General features: G+C 43.1%; 2 protein-coding genes across 4 annotated transcripts; one reads left to right on the forward strand and one right to left on the reverse strand.

Annotated features, from left to right (window-relative positions):
* Nucleotides 1-529: 529 nt before the first annotated feature.
* Nucleotides 530-16,473, reverse strand: fbxo42 (F-box protein 42). 3 transcript variants are annotated; one of them, XM_014131897.2, is made up of 10 exons: nt 16,209-16,473; nt 12,788-13,073; nt 12,380-12,496; nt 12,048-12,182; nt 8,787-8,940; nt 8,406-8,516; nt 7,999-8,095; nt 7,754-7,810; nt 7,489-7,605; nt 530-2,287 (listed from the first exon to the last, which is right to left on the reverse strand). In XM_014131897.2, exons 2-10 carry the CDS (start codon nt 13,062-13,064, stop codon nt 1,235-1,237), a joined length of 2,118 nt encoding a protein of 705 aa, XP_013987372.1. In that variant the 5' UTR covers nt 13,065-13,073; nt 16,209-16,473; the 3' UTR covers nt 530-1,234. The 3 variants fall into 3 exon arrangements, with proteins under 3 accessions (XP_013987372.1, XP_013987371.1, XP_013987370.1); XM_014131896.2 differs by lacking the exon at nt 16,209-16,473 and adding an exon at nt 13,816-13,979; XM_014131895.2 differs by lacking the exon at nt 16,209-16,473 and adding an exon at nt 13,754-13,971.
* LOC106565131 (SUZ domain-containing protein 1) lies at nt 15,340-20,979 on the forward strand. Its single transcript, XM_014131899.2, has 4 exons — nt 15,340-15,506; nt 16,220-16,269; nt 16,373-16,642; nt 16,735-20,979. Exons 1-4 carry the CDS (start codon nt 15,456-15,458, stop codon nt 16,844-16,846), a joined length of 483 nt encoding a protein of 160 aa, XP_013987374.1. The 5' UTR covers nt 15,340-15,455; the 3' UTR covers nt 16,847-20,979.
* The last annotated feature ends 1,924 nt before the right edge of the window (nt 20,980-22,903 follow it).

Here is a 22,903-nt window from a genome sequence, read left to right on the forward strand (position 1 = left end):
GTAGCTCCTTCTCAAGATTCCACTCGCAGAGGCAGATCAAGAATATACGCGTTCTGAGCTTTGATCAACGCTGGGAGCAATATTTGTGTGCAAAATATATTTTCCACATTTTGGTGTTACTATACATATTTTTTTAATCTATGTAGTTATGGCCATACTTGGCATACCCTATGGGAACGTACTGTAGTCAAGGGTTTAGGATCTCAACTTTAGGTTCCCCCAAACATTTGACCCACAATATTTTCAGTATATGCTAGTTGAACGCCATCTGTGTCCTTATCTAGCAGCTCACAATCACATGCTTAGCGTGTCAATAACCTACCATCAGAACATTCCACCCGTTGTCTTGGGCCCGCATATCAGGAAATTTACTCCGGAGTCTCGACGTTCGTCAGTTGTGTGATGTTTACTACTGCATCAAGGTCATGCCAAGCAGGTCTTTTACTGGATGTGTTTATTTATAACCGTTATTTTGTAAGATGCAGCATAGCCTGGGATGGCACCTAATGAAACATGACAGTTCTGACAATTAGGCCTTTATTGTTTTACTATGCTTATAGTACACTGCAACACCCCCCCCAAACAAAAACATCAATCAACATACAATAGCATTTACACCCACACGCACTCACACCCAACATAAACATACACACTTTCACACGCAGTTACTCTTCAATGTAAACAATGCAGGCTGAAAGAGTGATTAAAAAAGCAAAGTAGTCAACCGTCCACTGTTCCTCCCTCTTCAGCACAGAGCTCGGTCAACCATTTTCTTTTCTCTCCCTCACAGTGCACAGCTGGGAGACCGAAGAGGAACAGAAACTGGTCTACATCTTTTGGGATCAATGAAAAACTGCGGTCCTCTCGGGCCATTTGACCAACCATCTCACACACACACACTGCAGGTGTTGGGAGGTCAGGATACCCATTCATCCAATGCTCACTGTCATAGCAACAACACCCTCAATGTCCTTAAATGTACTGTCTGAAATGTTATATTCTTTGAAGTTATGCGATAGGAAGAGGGGGTAGAGAGAGAAGTAGAGGGAGACAAGTTAGTGTGAGAGAAGAAAGAAACGCCAAGAATTAGTGTGACATGTTATTTTCCCATGATCCTCTGCGGTAGAGGAATAAGACCTTGTTTCACTTCCCTTGTATGGGTCAGGATGGAAAATTGATCGTCCGTTACTTAGCAACACTTTCTGGCATCATTCACGACCTGTCCGTCGTTACATTACCTCTTAGCGCGTACAAAGTACAAGGCGTTGGTTTTAGGGTAGTACTTCACGTTCTGCTTCTTGTCCATCAAGCCCCCGAAAATGATGAGCTCACCCCTCCCTTGGACCACTGTGTGGAGGCTCGTCTCGGGGGGGCCCGTGACTGCGGCGGGGGTTCCGTTACCGTAAACCCTCCAGGAGACAAGACCGTCCCCTTTGGCTCGGGACACATCCAGTACATACATCTGCATGGGCTTGCAGTTGAGCGACTGGTACAGGGGCTTGCCCACATTCAGGCTCTGGGGCGGGTGGTGGCCAAGCCGCCGTGCGATTGGCGGGATGGTGTGTCCGTCAGCAGCAACCTGTGGTGGGCTGGAGGATGAGGGGGAGGTTCCCGCTGAAGCCCCTCCTCCTCCGCTTCCACTTACTCCTGTAGCAGCCCCTTGGGACAATGGATTTGAGGACGATGGCATGGATGAAGAGGACAGGTTTTTGACAGCCTCCAGGCCCCGTCTCAGGGCAGCGGGGGACACTGCCCCCGGTGGAGTGAGTGGGGAGCCAGGGGCAGGGGGAGGTGTGTGCACTCCATTAGTGCTGAGTACCTCAGCAGAAAGGGGGTGGGTGGCAGAAAGGGTAGACTCCCAGCCGTAGTCCGACGAGACAGGGGGGTGAGAGGGCGGGGAGGCAGCCTGGGCAGGGCTGGTCCTGGGAGAGGGGGACGAGCCGTTGAGTAGTGGATGGAGGGATGGAAGAGGCGGGCTGTCAGGCCCCTGGAAGAGGGATGGCTGCTGAGCGGAGGAGCCGGGGCTACCCTCTCTGGCACCCCCTCTGGCCGAGGGACGGGGTCTCAGCGTGCCCCAGCGGCCGTTCACACAGGGGGCTTCCTCAACGGCCCCCAGTACGACCCCGGCGGCTCCGCTCCTCACAGGGGAATAGGAGCGCAGGGAAGGGGGCTCCGTGCCCAAGGGAGCGGGTGAGGCACTGATGGGTGAGGGCCGAGAGTTCAGGCTGGGGCTGAGGGGCGCACGGCCAGACGGAGCCTGGGAGAACACCACCACACACTGCCCAACCTGGAGAGAGAAAGAAAACAATGAAAGGAGGTTGAGTTGAAAGAAGAAATCCCATACACAACAACATCCCAACAGTGTTCACTGCTGTGAGACCAAGGCAGGATCCGACATTTACCATGGCCAGTATGTGTCAGGCCAGTGGATCTCGTCAGTCATTGGCTGGACCGGGTCAGTAATTTCTCAGCGCATTTTGGTGTTCCAGTTCGACATTTACCTGCTACATCGCAGTCTTCCATTGAAGACCACATGTGAAAAAGTTAATCTATTTGTATGAGGAATATGGTAGCCCGTTCATTCAACCACACTCCGAGAGCCACAACTTCTTGAGCAGTCCAGAGTGAAAGGAAGCACTCATCAATCCACTCGCTGAGCTTATTTATTTTAGGGAAAGTGATTTACAAAAGTAAACCTTCAATAGTGAACAAACCAGCAACAGCCTGGTTAGTGGCTACTGTTGACAGTCTGCAAGAAGAATGCTACAAAAAAAGACAAGTATCATTTTTCTTGGCTAGCCTAGAGAAATGTCTCTTTTGAAAAGCAGTTGTCTAATGGGTAACCTCCCATTTTCAGACGCAAAAATCTTCTTAATACTTTAGAAAAGAAATGCGCTATGCCGAAGTCCCACCGCCATTTCCTTGTTGTTAAAATTAGAATAGTTTGCTTAATTTCAGTTTATGTGACAAAACAAGCAAGTACAGGAAAGCAGTGGTCACCAACCAGTTGATCGTGACCGACTGGTCGATCTCCTAGGCATTCCTAGTCGATCGCCAAATATTTCTGTAAAAAACAACAACGATAAAGCCTTGGGTTCCTCATTTTTTTATTTGGCAGTAGGTGCACCTGATTTAACTGCCATGCGCGCCAGGTAGTCGACGTGTTCCCATTTTGAACCATTTCATATGTCTAAAGGTACAACCTCTGCCTTCCAGACGGGCCCGGGGGAAGCAAATCAAGTACACTATAGGCCTACCACTGGCCAATCGGATGGCTCAGATTACAGTGCTGTAGTAACATAGCAGGCGTAAAAGAAAGTTGATACTGTGAGATTTCAAAACTTTTAAAACCATGACTAGAGAGTGTCAACGAATACAGCAAAGAGCTGCTGTTTTTATGAGTGAGTTCATGTTTAAGTTTTTACTCAGCACTGTCAACACTTTCTATTCAACACTTTTATAAGCCATAAAATGCACGTTCTCCCTACTTCCACCCGTGCTACAACCAGCACTGCAGCTGCAATGAATTAGTAGGAAAGTGTATTGATAGTAGAGGTCGGCCGATTATGATTTTTCAACGCCAATACCGATTTTGGGAGGACAAAAAAAAGCCACTACCGATTAAATCGGCCGATTTTTTAATTTTATTGTAATAATGACAATTGCAACAATACTGAATGAACACTTATTTTAACTTAATATAATACATCATTAAAATCAATTTAGCCTCAAATAAATAATGAAACATGTTCACTTTGGTTTAAATAATGCAAAAACTAAGTGTTGGAGAAGAAAGTAAAAGTGCAATATGTGCCATGTAAGAAAGCTAACGTTTAAGTTTCTTGCTCAGAACATGGGAACATATGAAAGCTGGTGGTTCCTTTTAACATGAGTCTTCAATATTCCCAGGTAAGAAGTTTTAGGTTGTAGTTATTATAGGAATTATAGGACTATTTCTCTCTATACGATTTGTATTTCATATACCTTTGACTATTGGATGTTCTTATAGGCACTTTAGTATTGCCAGTGTAACAGTATAGCTTCCATCCCTCTCCTCGCTCCTACCTGGGCTCGAACCAGGAACACATCGACAACAGCCACCCTCGAAGCAGCGTTACCCATGCAGAGCAAGGGGAACAACTACTCCAAGTCTCAGAGCGAGTGACGTTTGAAATGCGCGGACCCCGCTAACTAGCTAACCATTTCACATCGGTTACACCAGCCTAATCTTGGGAGTTGATAGGCTTGAAGTCATAAACAGCGCAATGCTTGAAGCACAGCGAAGAGCTGCTGGCAAAACCGCTCAGTCAGACTGCTCTATCAAATCATACACTTAATTATAATAAACACACAGAAACACGAGCCTTAGGTCATTAATATGGTAGAATCCGGAAACTATCATCTCGAAAACAAAAAGGTTTTCCTTTCAGTGAAATACGGAACCGTTCCGTATTTTATCTAACGGGTGGCATCCCTAAGTCTAAATATTCCTGTTACATTGCAACCGTCAATGTTATGTCATAATTACGTAAAATTCTGGCAAATTAGTTTGCAACAAGCCAGGCGGCCCAAACTGTTGCATATACCCTGACTCTGCGTGCAATGAACGGAAGAGAAGTGACACAATTTCACCTGGTTAATATTGCCTGCTAACCTGGATTGCTTTTAGCTAAATATGCAGGTTTAAAAATATATACTTCTGTGTATTGATTTTAAGAAAGGCATTGATGTTTATGGTTAGGTACCGTCGTGCAACGATTGTGCTTTTTTCGCAAATGCGCTTTTGTTAAATCATCCCCCGTTTGGCGAAGTCGGCTGTCTTTGTTAGGAAGAAATAGTCTTCACAGTTGGCAACGAGCCAGGCGGCCCAAACTGCTGCATATACCCTGACTCTGTTGCAAGAAAAGTGACATTTTCTATAGTTAAAAGAAATTCATGTTAGCAGGCAATATTAACTAAATATGCAGGTTTAAAAATATATACTTGTGTATTGATTTTAAGAAAGGCATTGATGTTTATGGTTAGGTACACGTTGGAGCAACGTGTACCTAAGCGATTATATGCAACGCACGACAGGCTAGATAAACTAGTAATATCAACCATGTGTAGTTAACTAGTGATTATGATTGATTGATTGTTTTTTATAAGTTAAGTTTAATGCTAGCTAGCAACTAACCTTGGCTTCTTACTGCATTCGCGTAACAGGCAGGCTCCTCGTGGAGTGAAATGTAAAGCAAGTGGTTAGAGCGTTGGACTAGTTAACCGTAAGGTTGCAAGATTGAATCCCCGAGCTGACAAGGTAAAAATCTGTCGTTCTGCCCCTGAACAAGGCAGTTAACCCACCGTTCCTAGGCCGTCATTGAAAATAAGAATGTGTTCTTAACTGACTTACCGAGTTAAATAAAGGTGTAAAAAATAAAAATAAAATACAAAATTCGGCGAAATTGCCGCCCAAAAATACCGATTTCCGATTGTTATGAAAACTTGAAATCGGCCCCAATTAATCGGTCATTCCGATTAATCGGTCGACCTCTAATTGATAGGCTTGCATTGTTATTATTAGCGGCTTGGATCTTTTTTTAAATATCGAAGGAATTTTCACTTTCTCTGGTCATAGGAGTAACATGAATTTGTGCATGAGGCAGAAATAATGCAGTGCGAGTTTCACCATCAGCTGGAAGACGGTGTCCCTTTTTGGTCAGTGTCAGTGGAGGAAAGGGAGAGCTGGGGGACGTTGAGAGGCGGACCCAGTCTGCTGCCCTCTCCCTCTGCTGAGACTGACCATCAGATGCAGGCTTCATCAGCCTGGTAATAAAAAAACGAAGCAAATGATTTAAGTGTATGCTCACTCAGGTATACCTCACAAGTAATACAACAACTGATCTATTACCGGTGTGATCATATAGCCTAGCTCAAATGTTGAAATATATATATTTTTTTAAATGGTCTGAGAAGAACAACAATGTATTGGAAGGGCAATATGGGGTGATAATGTTTTAGGCTTATAGCCTATGCACAAATCTCATTACTATAGTACTGTCTTTAATAGGTGACTGTTGCATAAGCTTATGTTTTTTAAGTCATGTCCCAAAACATTTTTACGGTTGATCTCGGCTTACATTTTGACTCAGATTCAAAAAAAGTTTGGTGACCACTGGTGTAGAAAATCATTGTACCAGCTAAACACGCTGTAAAATATATTTTCCATAACCAAAAATATTTTTTCAGCTGTTAGAAAGAAGCTGGTGTACAAAACCAAAAGTAAAAGACGCTAAATGAAACTTAAGAACAGTGAGCATAGATATACAGATCTACCACTTAGACTTGCTTTCAATGACAGACCTATAACCACACATTTCTATGTAAATTTGGTTGGTAGCCCATAAAGTTACATATTGCAGCTTTAACGGAAAATACCACTCAAAACATATTTTGGTATTGGTTTCATTTAGCAATGTAGGACATTATTCTCTTTGAAGTTGCGTTAAAGGAAAATACCACTCAAACTGTCTTTGTGTTTGTTTCATTGGTCCATTTGTTGATATAATCCCAAAATGTTAAGCGTGTCAGCAATCAAGTTTTCAAGAACTGTATTTTGAAAGTTTTATATCTTGAAAACTTGATTGCTAACATGCAAAACATTTTGGGATTATATCAACAAATGGACCAATGAAACAAACACGAAGACAGTTTGAGTGGTATTTTCCTTTAACGCAACTTCAAAGAGAATAATGTCCTACATTGCTAAATTATGTTACACAGCTTTTTAATATATACCATAATGTAGCATTTTATTAGCTGAAAATATAGAAAGAAAACATGTCAACCTAGGCCCTGCATGACCATAATGTATTTATAAACTACAGCATGTCTGGGACAGTAGAAATTCTACTCGGGCCAGTACATTTCTGACCAACATTTTTTTTTAAAGAACATCAACAAACAAAACAGACATAACAAACACAGACAACGCCATACAATGTTATACATGCAGCTCCAGCCCATTAAAAACTAAAATCCCAAATAAAAACACAGGTAATGTTGAGATTCGGTCAAGCCTCCCACCCATCTCCCACCAACAGCCCATAGCCAACTTCTCAGATAGCAGAGGCAGTCAAAAGGAAACACCAAAGGGTGAAGGAAAGAGAAGTCACCCCACCAGCTGGTCCCTTATGGCTGAGGATATCCCTGCCCATGCCTGCACTGTGGATGGCCTCGCTCTATTACATTTTACTGTTGTGGATTCCAAATGAACAATATTCTGGAAAACAATAATCCAGTAAAATTCAAGAGCCAGCCCTGATTCCACCATAACTGCAAAGAAATTAAGCGTTTGCGTTAAGTGTCAAAGATGAGTCGTCATTCAACAGGCGCAGGCAAGGATCTGGGATAAGGTTTACCCTCATCAATCTTGACAGCGCCAAGCTTATATCACTCCATAAATGTGTGTATAAAACAGGTAGGGAACGTATTGAGAGCCACACATACCCTGCAGGCGGGGTGGCACCACAGCTCTGGGGCTCCATGGTCATCGTTCTCCACCCTCAACTGCTGCCACGTCCAGGGTGGGGCATCCATGTGCAGGAGCCAGGCATCCTTCAGCAGCTAGCAGGGACATGAGAGAGGGGGGGGACGCGCAGTCACAACCAGCAAAACATCCGCAGACACAGTTCAACTAGCATAACACCGGCAGACAGAGTTGTCTGTCCGCGGAAAACAATGCAGACTCCCATTCGAGAACACAGGCACTCACCGCATTAGGGCCTCCACAGCCTCCCAGAATAAGCAGAGTCTCGTTACCAACCACAATCTGTGAGAGAAGGGAATATACATTTAAAACACAGAGAACCACTGACACAAGCCACAAAAAAATGTGTGGTATTCTCTGTAAAAAAAAAAATTTTTAAATACAGAGACAGACATTTACAAAAGAATCCGAAATACTGCATGATGGAGGTACAGAAGGGAGAAGGTGGGCAGTGAAAGTGTCATCCTGACCTGAGACTGGCCTCCTCGTGGGTGGGGGGACGGGCCAGAGATGGTGGGCTTGGACCAGGACCACTGCTCCAGATCCAGAACCCACACCTCGTTACTCCTGATCAGGGACCAGTGGAGAACAGGGGGACACGGTGAGACAAAACACACACAGTGATAGATTCACACACACACGCAACTTTCAACACCGCAAAACAACTAAACCAGACAGTTTTTGAAATTATTTCCTTTTACTTTCAAGACATCCACACTACAAACTTTCTGCATTGTTTCCTAACACAACAACGGTTTTCATCCCAAGTGTTTGAACTGATGTGTCAGGTTGTGCAATTGTAGCATCCAGTTTGGCACAGTATGGTAAACATTTGCAGAAAACTCGAGGTAAAAAGCTCCTCAAAGTAGTGACATACATTTGGCGTGCCCCTAGTGACCCTCCAAACACCACCATGGTGCTCCCTATGACAGAGGAAGAGTGACCGGCCATGGGCGGGGGTCCGTGAGTCGTCACGATGCAGTTCCACCTGAGAGGGCATAGAAGAGTACGGGGTTAGTTAGGTAGGAGGGGGAAAGTGGTAAAACACCAAGCACTGATGGCTAGGTAAGGCTACAGATATAGATATGGGGATAATGGTCCTTAAGAGCTTCTACACAGACAGACTTCTCATGAGCAATAACACACTGACTGTCCGCCTGTATTGAGAGAGTGAATTGTAGACAACGTGATAAAGCCACTCATTGGCTTCAAAGGGGCTAATTCATCTACTGGGTCTACGTTCGCCTCTTCCTCTCACCAGTTTTTGGAAGGGGAGTATGTGTGGATCTCGTCAAAGAATCTCTCTGGCTGATGCAGTGGGTAGGGGCTGGGGCGAGTCCATCCACCAAACAGCACCAGCAGGTCTTTGTACATCACCAGGGTAGCCCCCGCTTTAGGAGACGGATAGGAGCCTGTGTGGGCAAAAGGAGAAAAGAAAGAGCCTTCATACATGTTTCTATGTCATACATACATGGGTTAGAAGTCGAGTTAAAAATGAGAAGAAAGAAATAATTAAAAAATAAATTTTTAAAAACATCACACAAAAAAAGACATTTTAGATTCGTTTGTCCGATCATGTGTAAAGCACAGATGTAAATGTTTTATTTTTTTTACCTCCTTCACTTCCCTTGTAATAAATAGATTCGGCACCCCAGGGGCTTAGGAGTGCTTACCCGAGGTCAAATCAAACCACATTTTATTTGACACATGCTTTGTAAACAACAGGTGGAGACTAACAGTGAAATGCTTACTTACAGGTCCTTACCCCAACAATTAAGAGAGGAAAATACTGACAAATAATAACACGAGGAATAAATACACAATGAGTCAAGACTACTTGGCTATATACACAGGTTGTCCGTACCGAGTCAATGTGCAGGGGAACGAGGTAATTGAGGTAGATATGTGTATATATAGTGTATTTGGAAAGTATTCAGACCCCTTGACTTTTTCCACATTTTGTTACGTTACAGCTTTATTCTAAAATGGATTAAATCAATCTACACACAATACCCCATAATGACAAAGCAAAAACATGTAACTTTTTTTTTCTTCTCAAATATCACATAAGTATTCAGACCCTTTACTTAGTACTTTGTAGAAGCACCTTCGGCAGCGATCACAGCCTCGAGTCTTCTTGGGTATGATGCTTCAAGCTTGGCACACGTGTATTTGGGGGAACTTCTCCCATTCTTCTCTGCAGATCCTCTCAAGCTCTGTCAGGTTGGATGGGGAGCGTTGCTGCACAGCTATTTTCAGGTCTCTCCAGAGATGTTCGATCAGGTTCAAGTCCGGGCTCTGGCTGGGCCACTCAAGGACATTCCAAGACTTGTCCCGAAAGCCACTCCTGCGTTGTCTTGACTGTGTGCTGAGGTTTGTTGTCCTGTTGGAAGGTGAACCTTCATCCCTGTCTGAGGTCCTGAGCAGGTTTTCATCAAGGATCTCTGTACTTTTCTCCATTCATCTTTCCCTCAACCCTGACTAGTCTCCCAGTCCCTGTTGCTGAAAAACATCACCACAGCATGATGCTGCCACCACCATGCTTCACCATAGGGATGGCGCCAGGATTCCTCCAGACGTGACGCTTGGCATTCAGGCCAAAGAGTTCAATCTTGGTTTCATCAAACCAGAGAATCTTGTTTCTCATGGTCAGAGTCCTTTAGGTGCCTTTTTGCAAACTCCAAGCGGGCTGTCATGTGCCTTTTACTGAGGAGTGGCTTCTGTCTGGCTACTCTACCATAAAGGCCTGATTGGTGGAGTGCTGCAGAGATGGTTGTCCTTCTGGAAGGTTCTCCCATCTCCACAGAGGAACTCTGGAGCTCTGTAAGAGTGGCCATCGGGTTCTTGGTCACCTCCCGGACCAAGGCCCTTCTCCCCGGATTGCTCAGATTTGCTGGGCGGCCAGCTCTAGGAAGAGTCTTGGTGGTTCCAAACTTCTTCCATTTAAGAATGATGGAGGCCACTGTGTTCTTGGGGACCTTCACTGCCGCAGAAATGTTTTGCTACCCTTCCCCAGATCTGTGCCTCAAAACAATCCTGTCTTGGAGCTCTAAGGACAATTCCTTCAACCTCATGGGCTTGCTTTTTGCTCTGACATGCACTGTCAACTGTGGGACCTTATATGGACAGGTATGTGCCTTTCCAAATCATGTCCAAACAGTTGAATTTACCACAGGTGGACTCCAATCAAGTTCTAGTCTCATAGCAAAGGGTCATTATACTTACGTAAATAAAGGTGTTTGTTTTTTTAAATAAATGTGCAAAAATCCTGTTTTCGCTTTTGTGTTTAGATTGATGAGTGAAAATGTTATTTAATCTATTTTAGAATAAGGCTGAAACGTAATAAAATGTGAAAAGGGGAAGGGGTCTGAATATTTCGGAAGGCATCGTATAGATAAAACAGTAGCAGCAGCGTCTGTGATGTGTCAAAAGAGTTGCGAAAAGGGTCAAAGCAGAAATTCCAGGTAGCTAGTATTTTGTTAACTATTTAGTAGTCTTATGGCTTGGGGGTAGAAGCTCTTCATGGTCCTGTTGGTTCCAAACGTGGTGCATAGGTACCGCTTTCAGTGGAGTAGAAGAGAGAACAGCCTATGACTTGGGTGGCTGGACCATTTTTAGGGCCTTCCTCTAACACCGCCTGGTATAGAGGTCCTGGACAGCAGGGAGCTTGGCCCCAGTGATGTCCTGCGCTGTACGCACTACCCTCTGTAGAGCATTGCGGTCAGATACCAAGCCGTTGCTGTGATGCAGCCAGTCAAGATGCTCTCAATGGTGCAGCTGAAGACCTTTTTGAGAATCGGAGGGCCCATGCCAAATCTTTTCAGCCTCCTGAGAGGGGAGAGTTGTTGTCGTGCCTTCTTCACAGCTGTGTTGGTGTGAAGAAGGCTCAAACTTAATGGTGTTGGAGTCACGCGAGGCCCTGTAGTCGTGGGTCGACAGGGAGTACAGGAGGGGACTAAGCACACACCCCTGATGGGCCAATGTTGAGAGTCAGCATGGCAGATATGTTGTTGCCATCCCTCACCATCTGAGGGCGGCTCGTCAGGAAGTCCAGGATCCAGTTACAGAGGGAGGTGTTCAGTCCCTGGGTCCTGAGCTTAGTGATGAGCTTGGAGGGCACTATGGTGTTGAACGCTGAGCTGTAATCAATGAACAGCATTTTCACATAGGTGTTCCTCTTGTCCAGGTGGGAGAGGGCAGTATGGAGTGTAATAGAGATGGCGTCATCTGTGGATCTGTTGGGGAGGTATGTGAATTTGAGTGTGTCCAGGGTGTCTGGGATGACGGTGTTGATTTGAGCCATGAACAGCCTTTCAAAGCATTTCATGGCTACAGATGTGAGTTCTACGGGGCAGTAGTCATTTAGACAGGTTACTTTGGCATTCTTGAGCACAGGGACTATGGTGGTCTGCTTGAAACATGTAGGTATTACAGACTGGGTCAGGGAGAGGCATAAAGCACCTTAATACCAACAGATACAGCAACAGACAGTGAGCCGAAGAGGACGTTGAGTGTGTACCTGAGGCTAAAGGGCGGATCCACTCCTTGCTGTTGAGGTCAAGTCTCCACAGGTCATTGAAGGCAGCATTGCAGCTACTCTGAGTGCAGCCCCCAAACACATACATGGACTGGTTGGAGTCATAGTAGCATGCACCTGCAACACACACATACATGGTTTGAGTAAGAATTAGTTACACCTTCAACACCATGTCCCTGATACTGTACATTTCAATTGTGAAGGGTGTTACTTTTTGAAAAAGCACATCCTGGAGTTGATTATCCAGCTTATACCATGGCCATTCAACTAAATTCCACAAAGTGGTGGTATATAAATATATATTGTATACTGACTGTGTGAGAAGCGTTGAGTGATGGGTGTTCCAGGATATGGGTATGTACGACTCTCCCATTGGATGTAGCCATCCTGGACGGCCCGCAGAAAACCATGGTAACACTGATATGCAACACCTGGGGGGGAGGGGGGAGATTGGAGATGAGGTGAGTGACTATTCTGGTTTTCTGTGAACTCATAACCACAATAAAAGCAACATAATAGGTAGCACGTCTGTATCTTGTAGTTTTGGGTTGACTCGGTGTCCCAACTGAAAATGTGTCAAAGGTTACTGAAAATGGGATAAAGGTTACTTGCCCTGTTGAAGGGAAATAACCACTAAGGTGTCTCAAAATGTAGCATCATGGCATGCTATTGCCTACTTTGGTTTAGTGTGTTGGTGGTTGTGGTGTCGTCAGAAGAGATACCTTTGATGAGGCGGTACCACTGTTTACACACCAGTGCAGCGGTCTTGTGCTCCTGGTAAGGTGAAAGGAAGGACAGGATGTATTCTAGGACTTCCTCCGGCAGCTCCACCATTGTCCTCTCGCCCTCAACTAAGCCCTCTAGGTCCCTCTCTCTTCTGTTGGTCCCCATCTTCTCTTCTTCCACCTGTGCCAATCCAACAGGCCCTGCTCCTGCGCCATCTTCCTCTGTATCCATGGCAACAAAGTATCCATCCTCACTGTCTGAAGTGCGGGACATTCTTTCTTCCTGTAGACAAAGATGGGAGATGTCACTAAAAAGGTGGGCCCAAAGACTCAAACAAGAATAGTAACTTCCATCAATTCCAACGCGTCACGTGTTTTCAGGGTAGTATTCATCAATGACAACAAGGTGGAAATACACATGGCTAATTTAGCTAGCCACTATACAAAGCAAAAAAGAGTAAGTTAACTATCTAACTAACTATATAATGTTTTGAGCAGCGAACGTAACGGTAACTGGTCTAGATAGATAACGGTAGCTAACAAACGTTCTTGGATAATTGATAGCTAATTTCTAGCTAGGATTTTAGCTGGACGTAGAAAATTAAACACATTTCATTGCCAGATAGTGCTATGCTAAATTCATGTAACTAGCTTGCCTGATAACTAGTTCACCAAAGTGGTTGGGTAGGTGGCACAATACAGTTAGCTAGCATTATGTTAGCGTTCACCGATGTGCGCATCCATCCTGGCCCGCCCTTGCTAATTAGAATTCCAGTCCATGGTACGGCATCACATCTGTTAAAACTATGTGGCAAATCATGGACATTTTGCTACCAATCCGTGGAAAACTATGATAGTTACACATTTCCTGAATCTCGAGATAGTTGGCTAGCTAGTGGGTTACGTTACTAGCTAGCTATATAGCTAATGTTTGCAGTCAGAAACTAGTGTTTTCTGCCCAACCTCTGTCATGTTTTCAGGGGCAATATTTCCCTTCCAACCATAACCCCAACAGCTACATTCACCGTAATTCTGCACGAATTCTTTTGCTGGTTTTCTATCTTTTGACGTCTCTCTTCTCATTCCCTTTATCAGCTTCTGCAGTAAATCGCCATACTCCAAGCATTCGCCATCTTCCTCGGTGGCAGCATCCTCCGCAACGCGGGAGCGCGCACGTAAATCGTGAACGGAGGAAGTATAAACAAAAGCGGTGGTGAAGTGGATTGTTATAAAATAGGTATAGGCCTATTATACTAAAATACCATGACAACCAAACAAAACATATGAAATCAAATGCCTTTATTGTATTGATACCGATGTATTCATCTACACCAAGCTATTATACAGAAACGGGGGAGCAGCCGGCATCCCATCGACAGGGCTGCAGTGGAGAGGGTCGAGATCTTCAAGTTCCTCTGTGTCCACATCACTAAGGACTTAACATGGTCCCAATACACCAGCACAGTTGTGAAAAGGGCTGAACTGCGCCTTTTCTCCCTCGGGAGGCTGAAGAGATTTGCCATGGCCCCTCAGATCCTCAAGAACTTCTACAGATGCACCATTGAGAGTGGTTTCTGAGGAAGGCCCGGAAAATTGCCAAAGAACATGCCACCCCAGACATGGACTGTTCTCTCCACTACCGTCTGGCAAGTGGTATCAGAACATCAGGTGTCAGAACAACAGGCTCTGAGACTGTTTCTATCTCAAAGCAGTAAGACTGCTGAACAGCTATTTCCATGGCTGCCCACCCTCACCAACGGACTATCTACACTAACTCTATGCACACTCACAGGTCTCTATCCACATACTCACACACACTTACATTGACACTCTCCTACACATACACACATATTGACCCCCCCACACACACACAAACTATCACACATGCACACACAAATTCACCATATACACTGCTGCTACTATTTATTACTATCCTGCTGCCTAGTCACTTTTATCCTGCTGCCCAGTCACTTTTACCCCTTCCTATATTTACATAGCTATCTCAACTACCACCATATCCCTGGCACATTGCTATGGTACTTAAGTACTGACCTTGTATATAGTGTAAAATCTTGTTTTATTTATTGTGTTTTTTTTCTGACCTCGTATTGATTACGTGCTCGTTTGAAGATTATATTATGGATTTTTCTATTTCTTTACCTTTAATATGGAACACTGCATTGTTGAGGAAGAATAGCTTGTAAGTAAGCATTTCGCTGTACTGTTTACACCTGTTCCATCCGGTTCACGTGAAAAATCAACTTTTATTTGATTTGATGTAGCTGAACACAGAAGAGAACGGGCACGGGCTATATCTATTTCTGCACCTGGATGAAGTTTAGACCAAGTTGGCATACCTAAATTAAAGGTCACTTACAATAACAAAGTTGGGACAAACTTATAGCTACAATAACCTGTACAACATATAGGTCCTCCAATACTCAAATCATTCAACATTGTAGACTACACTTCTAGGTCAGGAATCAATGCGCGTTCCCGATGAACATGTGCAATGTCGATACAGTAGAGGTCGCTGTTGATTCTGTCTTTCTTTTTGACTGCTTGTTTTTCGATTTGGCATCGGCGCAGACATGCAGCTAGCTACATACAGCGTGTGTTTGTATCGTGAACACTGAGCTCGTGTGTGGGTCTTGGACGCTGTAATATGGAAGATGAAGAGGTTTGCGAAAGCTGGGAGGAAGCTGCAGACAGCGGGGTGAGGAAGAAATGCGATGGAACTTTTGTTTTTAGGACATGAACTGTGTTCAATAGTCAATGTGTGTGGTTGGCCTGTCAAACATTCAATTCCTTATGAGGGAACTGAAGTGAACAGCCTGTCGCCATGTCGGAGCCTTCGCTAGCTAAGGTTAGATACAGGCCCAAGTTGAGCCATTCCAGGGTGTCGTAAGTTGTAAAGGCCTGGCCAGAACTACAGATAACGATATGGTTTATTTTTGTAACAGGCGGAAGTGTATAAAGAGAGTCAACAACAATTTGGTAACGTTGATAACTAGCGGCAAGTTATTGTTATGTAACTAACGTTAGTTGGCTAGCCAGGTTGTGGAAAGTGTCGCTAGTTAGCTAGCAGTTGTCAATCAGCTAGCAGCTAACGTTAGCTAGGTAACGAACTAGTTAACGAAGAATTTCGACTGAAACTGGATTTGCTATATTTAAGCCAGTTAGGTAGTTAACTATACCATGTTGCAACTGTTGTGAAAATGCTTAACACGCAACTCACATTTCAGCACTTTAATTTAATGTAGATAACTAGCTAACGTTAGTAGTTCGGCTAGCTAGCGTGCTAAATCGAATCGTGCTAATTCGAAGAGTGCTAAATCGAATTCTGATTATCTATAGATGTAACGTATTCCTTCGTTGAATAATTGAACTAAGAATTAAAATATCTTTGTTTATTTACCTGTTTCCAAGGAAATTGAGAGAAGACTCGAAGCAAAGTTGAAAATAAGCCAGAAAACAAAGTGAGCGAAATAAAATCTAACTGAAAATATCCAAGTAAAGATATAGCTAGCTATACAGCACAACGTATTTCTTGTTTAATACAAACTCTGCCCCCTCCCTCAGGAAAGCCACCATCGGTGCAGGTAGCTCCCCTATACGAACTGCCATGGTTATCCAGGATGAATCTCAACCTGCAGCCCCCCCACCTCAAATCCGAATTCTGAAGCGCCCCTCAAGTAACGGTTCCCTAGGGTCAGCTAGTTCATCTAACCGCCCCACCCAGCAGCCGAAGTCACTGGCCCAGCGGGAGGCAGAGTATGCTGAGGCCCGCAGGAGGATTTTGGGTAGTGCTAGTTCTGAAGAAACACCTCAGGACAAACCCAGCCAAGACAGGTTAGACACCTACACTCAATGTTATGGGTTATGAAAACAATCTTATTGTGCTGTCTCTCATCCACTTACATTTCATTGTCTTTCCCCATTAGACCAGTGCGAGTGAGTGCCCAGCCACAGCCAGAACCGGTTCGTCCAAACAATCACCTGATCCGCCAACCCACTGGCCCAGATGGCACCACAGGCTTCCGTCACTGCAGATAGAGTGCAGAAGGGAGAGGGGGATCCATTGTCTCCATGGGGGCATGGTGTGCAGGGGATAAAGGGGGAGGTAGCATAGTGCATGAAGAGCAGAGTGGTGGGATGAAATTTAAAAATTTAGATTATGACAAACAGAATATATTGGCCCACAGAATGAGATGAAGTATCCCTCCCACCCCTTTCTGCTGACTGTTGGCACGCTCATTGCCTTTCACCCTCTGCCCTGTCTCCAGCCTGCGCAGAGGGTTGCAGGGAGATGGCAGAGAGGAGCTGAGTGTCAAGTCAGATCTCCTCTCTGTCCCACACTGTGACAAGGGCATTCCCTCAGGATTCCACACACTGTGATATCTCCCATGATGCACCCTGAGCTGCCCCATGCCCCTCTCCACTGTCCCTCTCCTGCTAAGGACCGCGGTGCTCCTAGGTCCCGGGCAAACCTGCCCTCCAGGGAAATGACAGACTGGTTCTGTGGGACTTAAAGGTGGCCAGGGGGAAGTGAAGAAGGAACCTTGCTCCGGATGTGAGTGTAGGGCCATGGATAGAGCAGGGGAGTGACAAGGTGCCACTTCGTGTTAGCATGTTCAAGCAATAATTCCGAAATCAACATGTAAGCCCCGTCTTCTATAGTTAGACTGCCCATCTGCCTGTGCTGTATCTGTTAATATTTGTCTGTTTTGTTTTAAGTTATTTCAACAACAAAAACATTTTACTGTAATTATTATTTTTTTTTAAACATCTGGGCAGTAACTGAATGGTGAATTTGGGAAGGTTGTTAGCTTAATGGTGTCTTCTGTTTTTGCATCTTTTTTTTTGTTGTCTGTTTTCAAAGTGGGAATGATATAGAAGGGGGGAAAAATGACAGAATGTTAGTGAAGCTGAATGTTTTATAGCATCTTACACAGGTAGTCATTGAAAGTAGTAGCCATTCGTGAAATGATACTGTAAGTATATGTTGAGAAAATAGTTTATGGATGGCCAAAAAGTAATCCTGTAAAAATGTCCACACTGCGTGGCCTTGTTGCTTCATTTGCGAAGAGAGGGGCCACAGATGACAAGGAGCATTTTTTAATTTTTTTAATTTTACCTTTATTTAACTAGGCAAGTCAGTTAAGAACAAATTCTTATTTTCAATGGCGGCCTAGGAGCAGTGTGTTAACTGCCTTGTTCAGGGGCAGAACGACAGATTTGTACCTTGTCAGCTCGGGGATTCGAACTTGCAACCTTTCGGTTACTAGTCCAACGCTCTAACCACTAGGCTAGCATGAAGAAGGCCATCTTTTTCTTTTGATTCAGGGTTGTTTGAAGAGGAAGCCATTGGCTGGAGGAGTGTTTTAAGCAGCACCTCTGTTCTGTCCTGTCTTTCATTCTGTCTCTCTCCAGGGTTGCCTTACTTGGAGAGAGGAGCACCTGTTCTTGTACGGTAAAGACATGCTGGATCAAAGAGAATGACAGAATAACAAACTGAGTTAGATGGAGATTGACATAAAGTTTAAATGTTTGCTTGGTTAGAAGGCAATGTTATTGTTAAAGAGTGCCAAAGTTGAAAGGAAGCCCTTTTTTCCCCAGCAGAGGAACATGTCATAGCTCTGTCTATCCAATCTATCTAGTTTTGTTAATGAAATGACAAGAAACTACATCTTGGCTGTTTTAAACCATACTAAATGTGTTGACTCAAACGCCTTAAATTATATTTGGTTTCATATTGGACCCCACAGTTACTGAGGCACCTCAGGTTAATGCTCTTGGATGCTGAGATTTTTTTTTTTTTTTTAATATTCCTGTAATCCCCCTTTCTCTAATTTCTGTTAATTGGCCCGCCTTAGAACCTCAGGAAAGGTGGTTTTGTTGGCCCCTCAGGCAGGTTTTAATGCTGGAGTGGCCAAGCAAAGTCTTTGGTCTGCTCAAATGTAATCCCAGTGGTGCAGTGACTGGCTGGAATTGTTGCACATCCTAATATGTAAAGAAAATCACACACAGTAACCTTATTTGGGTGTGATTCGGTTCTTATTTGGACTATACCTAGAGTATGTTACGTCTGGGCCATTGAAGAGTACTCATAACCTCATCCTTTATCCTTTCTAGGGATCACTGAGCAGAGAGGGCTGGACAGGTGAAAGCAATACGGTGGATAAACCCAGGTGGATTGTAGAAACCCCTGGGTGCGGTTTCCACACCTGTCTAGTCTACATGGATCAGAGATCATCTTGGGGAAGGGAGGGAGGAGGAGACTAGAGTCTAACCCTGGATTATAATGATCCTCCTGAACAGGGTTAGGCTCAATTCAGTTTAATTCAGGAAGCGAATTGAAATGTAATGCTTGAATAGAAAATAGTTTTTTTATTTCTGAGGATTTATTCAGTTTGTGAAGTGAATTTGAATTCAAAACCGAATTGACCCCCAACGATGCGCTTGATGAGCCTGCGCAATTCCAGTAACTCAGCCATCGGATATGGGGCGACAATGAAGAGATGACGCTCTACTCTTTATGTCATGCGAACACAACAAACAAAGCAGCCTGTAACGATTTTTTTAAATTCCCTTTAATAAAATAATATTGAAAAGTAAAGTTAAACGCAATTGCAAATATTTTTGTTTGGTGTAGAGTTTTATTTTTCTATTTTGTGAAATGGGATATGTGCATTAGTCAAATATGAGTGGTTTTACAGATACCAAGCATAGCTGAAACCATAACCTTAAATGGCCCTCAATGACTACAGGAAGAATTTCAAATACATTAATATGACAGAATTCTTTGAGCAATCATGTGAATATGACATTCTGCACAACCAACATAAATTGCATTTCAGAAATGCTTAATGCGACCATTGTCAATTTTGGTCAATGCCCAATGAGCTCTTCGTGTGCTTTTGAAGTTATACCTAACGTACAATTATTTAAATTTTTTTACTTTCAATTAGGCTAATGCTTGAAATTATTATTCTAACCTAAACAATAGCAGTAAGAACTCCATAAATGACTAACTTTCTCTCATAGATTTTATTGAGCTGTTGTATTTAAAATTAGTTTGGTGGCAGACATTTCAGATTTTCCCTTGATGTTGTGGAGATATTTAATAGTCTGTCCTGTTAAAAACAAAAAAAATCTATGTCTTAAACCCCGCAGTAAGCACCATTGACATGCATCTTGTGTTCTTACTAACCTGATCTAGAAATGTGTCAAGTGTCGTCCTAATGTATATCTCCTTGGAACTGTCATATCATTGAACACTTGTGTCCTTTGTTTGTCTAGCCCAACACACTACAACAGTGGTATTCAAACTTTTTCGGGGACCCCATTTTTTTCACAGATTTTTCTCATGACCCCACACCAAATCAAATGGCACAATGTTAAAATCAGTACATTTCTATTTTTAAATCAACAAATAGCTTTCAAGTCATACCATTTTCAAAATAAAAATAAACCAAAAAATACATCAACTTGAAAGTGTTTTTCAATTATCTTTCTTAAAACCGTTTGTATATTGTCCAATACAAGGATCTGTACTCTTATTAATACATTTTACGACCCAACTAGGGGTCACGACCGGGACTTTGGATACCACTGCTCTACAATATGTGTCCAGGATGTGTTCTGTCTATTTTGTATGAATAAACTGCAGTAATTAGAGAACATATTCTAAAAGCCATTGGCCTGTTTAGACATGGACAAGTGTTACTTTTTTGCCAAAATAAAAATATTTGAGATGTAAATGTCAATAACATTTAAGTTATAGGTCATATCCATTTGTGTGCTATGGGCAGAAAGGTTAGCATTTTACTATGGAAAAATGTCCTACAAGTGAGCGCAATGGGGTAAAGTACTTATGTAAAAATACTTTAAAGTACAACTTAAGTAGTTTTTTGGGGTATCTGTACTTTACTATTTATATTTTTGATAACTTTTACTCCACTACATTTCTTAAGAAAATAATGTATTTTTTACTCCGTACATTTTCCCTGACACTCAAAAGTACATGTTACATTTTGAAAGTGTCCAATTCACACCCTTATCAAGAGAACATCCCTAGTCATCCCTACTGCCTCTGATCTGGCGGACTCACTAATCTCAAATGCTTAGTTTGTGAATGATTATTGAGTGTGCCCTTGGCTATCCATAAATAAAAAGAAGAAAATCGTGCCGTCTGGTTTGCTTAAGGGATTTAAAATGATACTTTTAATTTTGATACTTGAGGATATTTAAAACCAAATATTTTTTGACTTACTCAAATAGTATTTCACTGGGTGACTTTTATCTTTTGAGTCATTTTCTATTAAGGTATCTTTACTTTTACTCAAGTATGACAATTGGGTACTTTTTCCACCACTGAGTGAGAGTTAGATTTTGCCCCAAGCAGTAGTTCTTACAAGTGAAGCATTTTCCACCAAAAAGTGGTTGTTCTCTGTGATTTCCCTGGTGCTGCTTTAGAAGACTTGCTGTCCTGAAGCATTTCACACATGGGGCACTTACAGTGCATTCAGAAAGTATTCAGTCACCTTCACTTTTTCCACATTTTGTTATGTTTCAGCCTTATTCTAAAATTGATTAAATCGTTTTTTCCCCTCGTCAATCAGGACACTGTGTGGGGCTCTTACCTGATCACTCAATGGAACTTTCAGCTAAATCAGGTGTAAGAACATTGACTATCCAGTAGCAGCTAACTTTGTTGAAGCTAACCATCCCATCTCCCACAAATACACGGGCATTGAGCATGTTGCTCTACCAAGGAGATGAGGTAACATCGAGATCCTACTACTACAAAGGGAGGCTTACTGGATATCCTATCTAAAAACATTGACCCCTAGTGGTCTGAATATTGACTTTGATCTCAGGCCCTTATGAACAAATTTTCCTTTATGAACAAGTCTTATAAATTATGTTAATCATTATGACACACCCCTCACTACTGTCATTGGTTACACTAATTGCACTGTGTGTCTACATAACCTGGTTCAAGTATTCATGACATTACCCTGAGGAAGGCTCAGTGATGCCGAAACGTTGGTAAATACCCATTCAATTGCTGGGAGATTATACATGGAGTGTGCGACTTCCTTTATTTTGATAGTGGCTGTAACCCTGACATTAGTCCTCCACTGTCCATCCCATTGTCACTTTCACCGTTCTGAGCTGCAGAACAGTCGGAATTTACTGTTTAGTTCTGATACTTTGTAACTCTCTCCATCAGGCTCTGTTTTGATGTTTTAGCTGTTTTAGTGAGTAGAGAGTCCCTCTCTCTGTTCTTCACAGTTTGGGGAAAATGTGAGGGCTGAGGTAGGGCTGTGGGGGTCATGAAATTTTGTCAGCCGGTTATTGTCATGCAAAAGTACCACGGTAATTGACCGTTAATTAACATAAACATGTTTAGCATCTCCAGGCCTCAACGGCATACAAGCTGCTGATGCGCTCCTTTGGAACATCTATATCTAATTCATCAATTTAATATACACCGTCATTATTAAATCCATTATTTATATTAGGCAGGTCTAAAGCAACATTATGATATGAAGAAAATGTATTTCAGAAGAACAGAATATGAGTTTGCCTACTGTATGTTATCTGGCTATGCGCCATGCCATAGGCTGTAGGCTTGTTCATTTAGCAGACAAGATATGCTTCCAAGTCCCAAGCCGTTATTTTATAATATGATTCTATAGTAAGAGGAATATAATTGAACTTAGCTGAATAAAATAGAAAGGATATTTTTCCCATTCCGGAGCGAGAGCACATAAATTAAGGTTAACAAAAATATAAAAAACAATTTCAATGATTTTACTGAGTTACAGTTCATATAAGGAAATCACTCATTTGAAAGAAATTAGTCCATAATCTATGGATTTCACATGACTGGGCAGGGTTGCAGCCATGGGTGGGCCTGGGAGGGCATAGGCCCACCCACTGGGGAGGCAGGCACAGCCCACAAAAGGGCTTTATTACTGATAGAAATACTCCTCAGTTTCATCAGCTGTCCGGGTGGCTGGTCTCAGACGGTCCCGCAGATCAAGAAGCCGGATGTGGTCCTGGGCTGGCGTTGTGAGGCCGGTTGGACGTACTGCTAAATTC

This window comes from Salmo salar, chromosome ssa12 (genome assembly GCF_905237065.1).
Source record: "Salmo salar chromosome ssa12, Ssal_v3.1, whole genome shotgun sequence".
NCBI classification, from domain to species: Eukaryota; Metazoa; Chordata; class Actinopteri; order Salmoniformes; family Salmonidae; genus Salmo; species Salmo salar.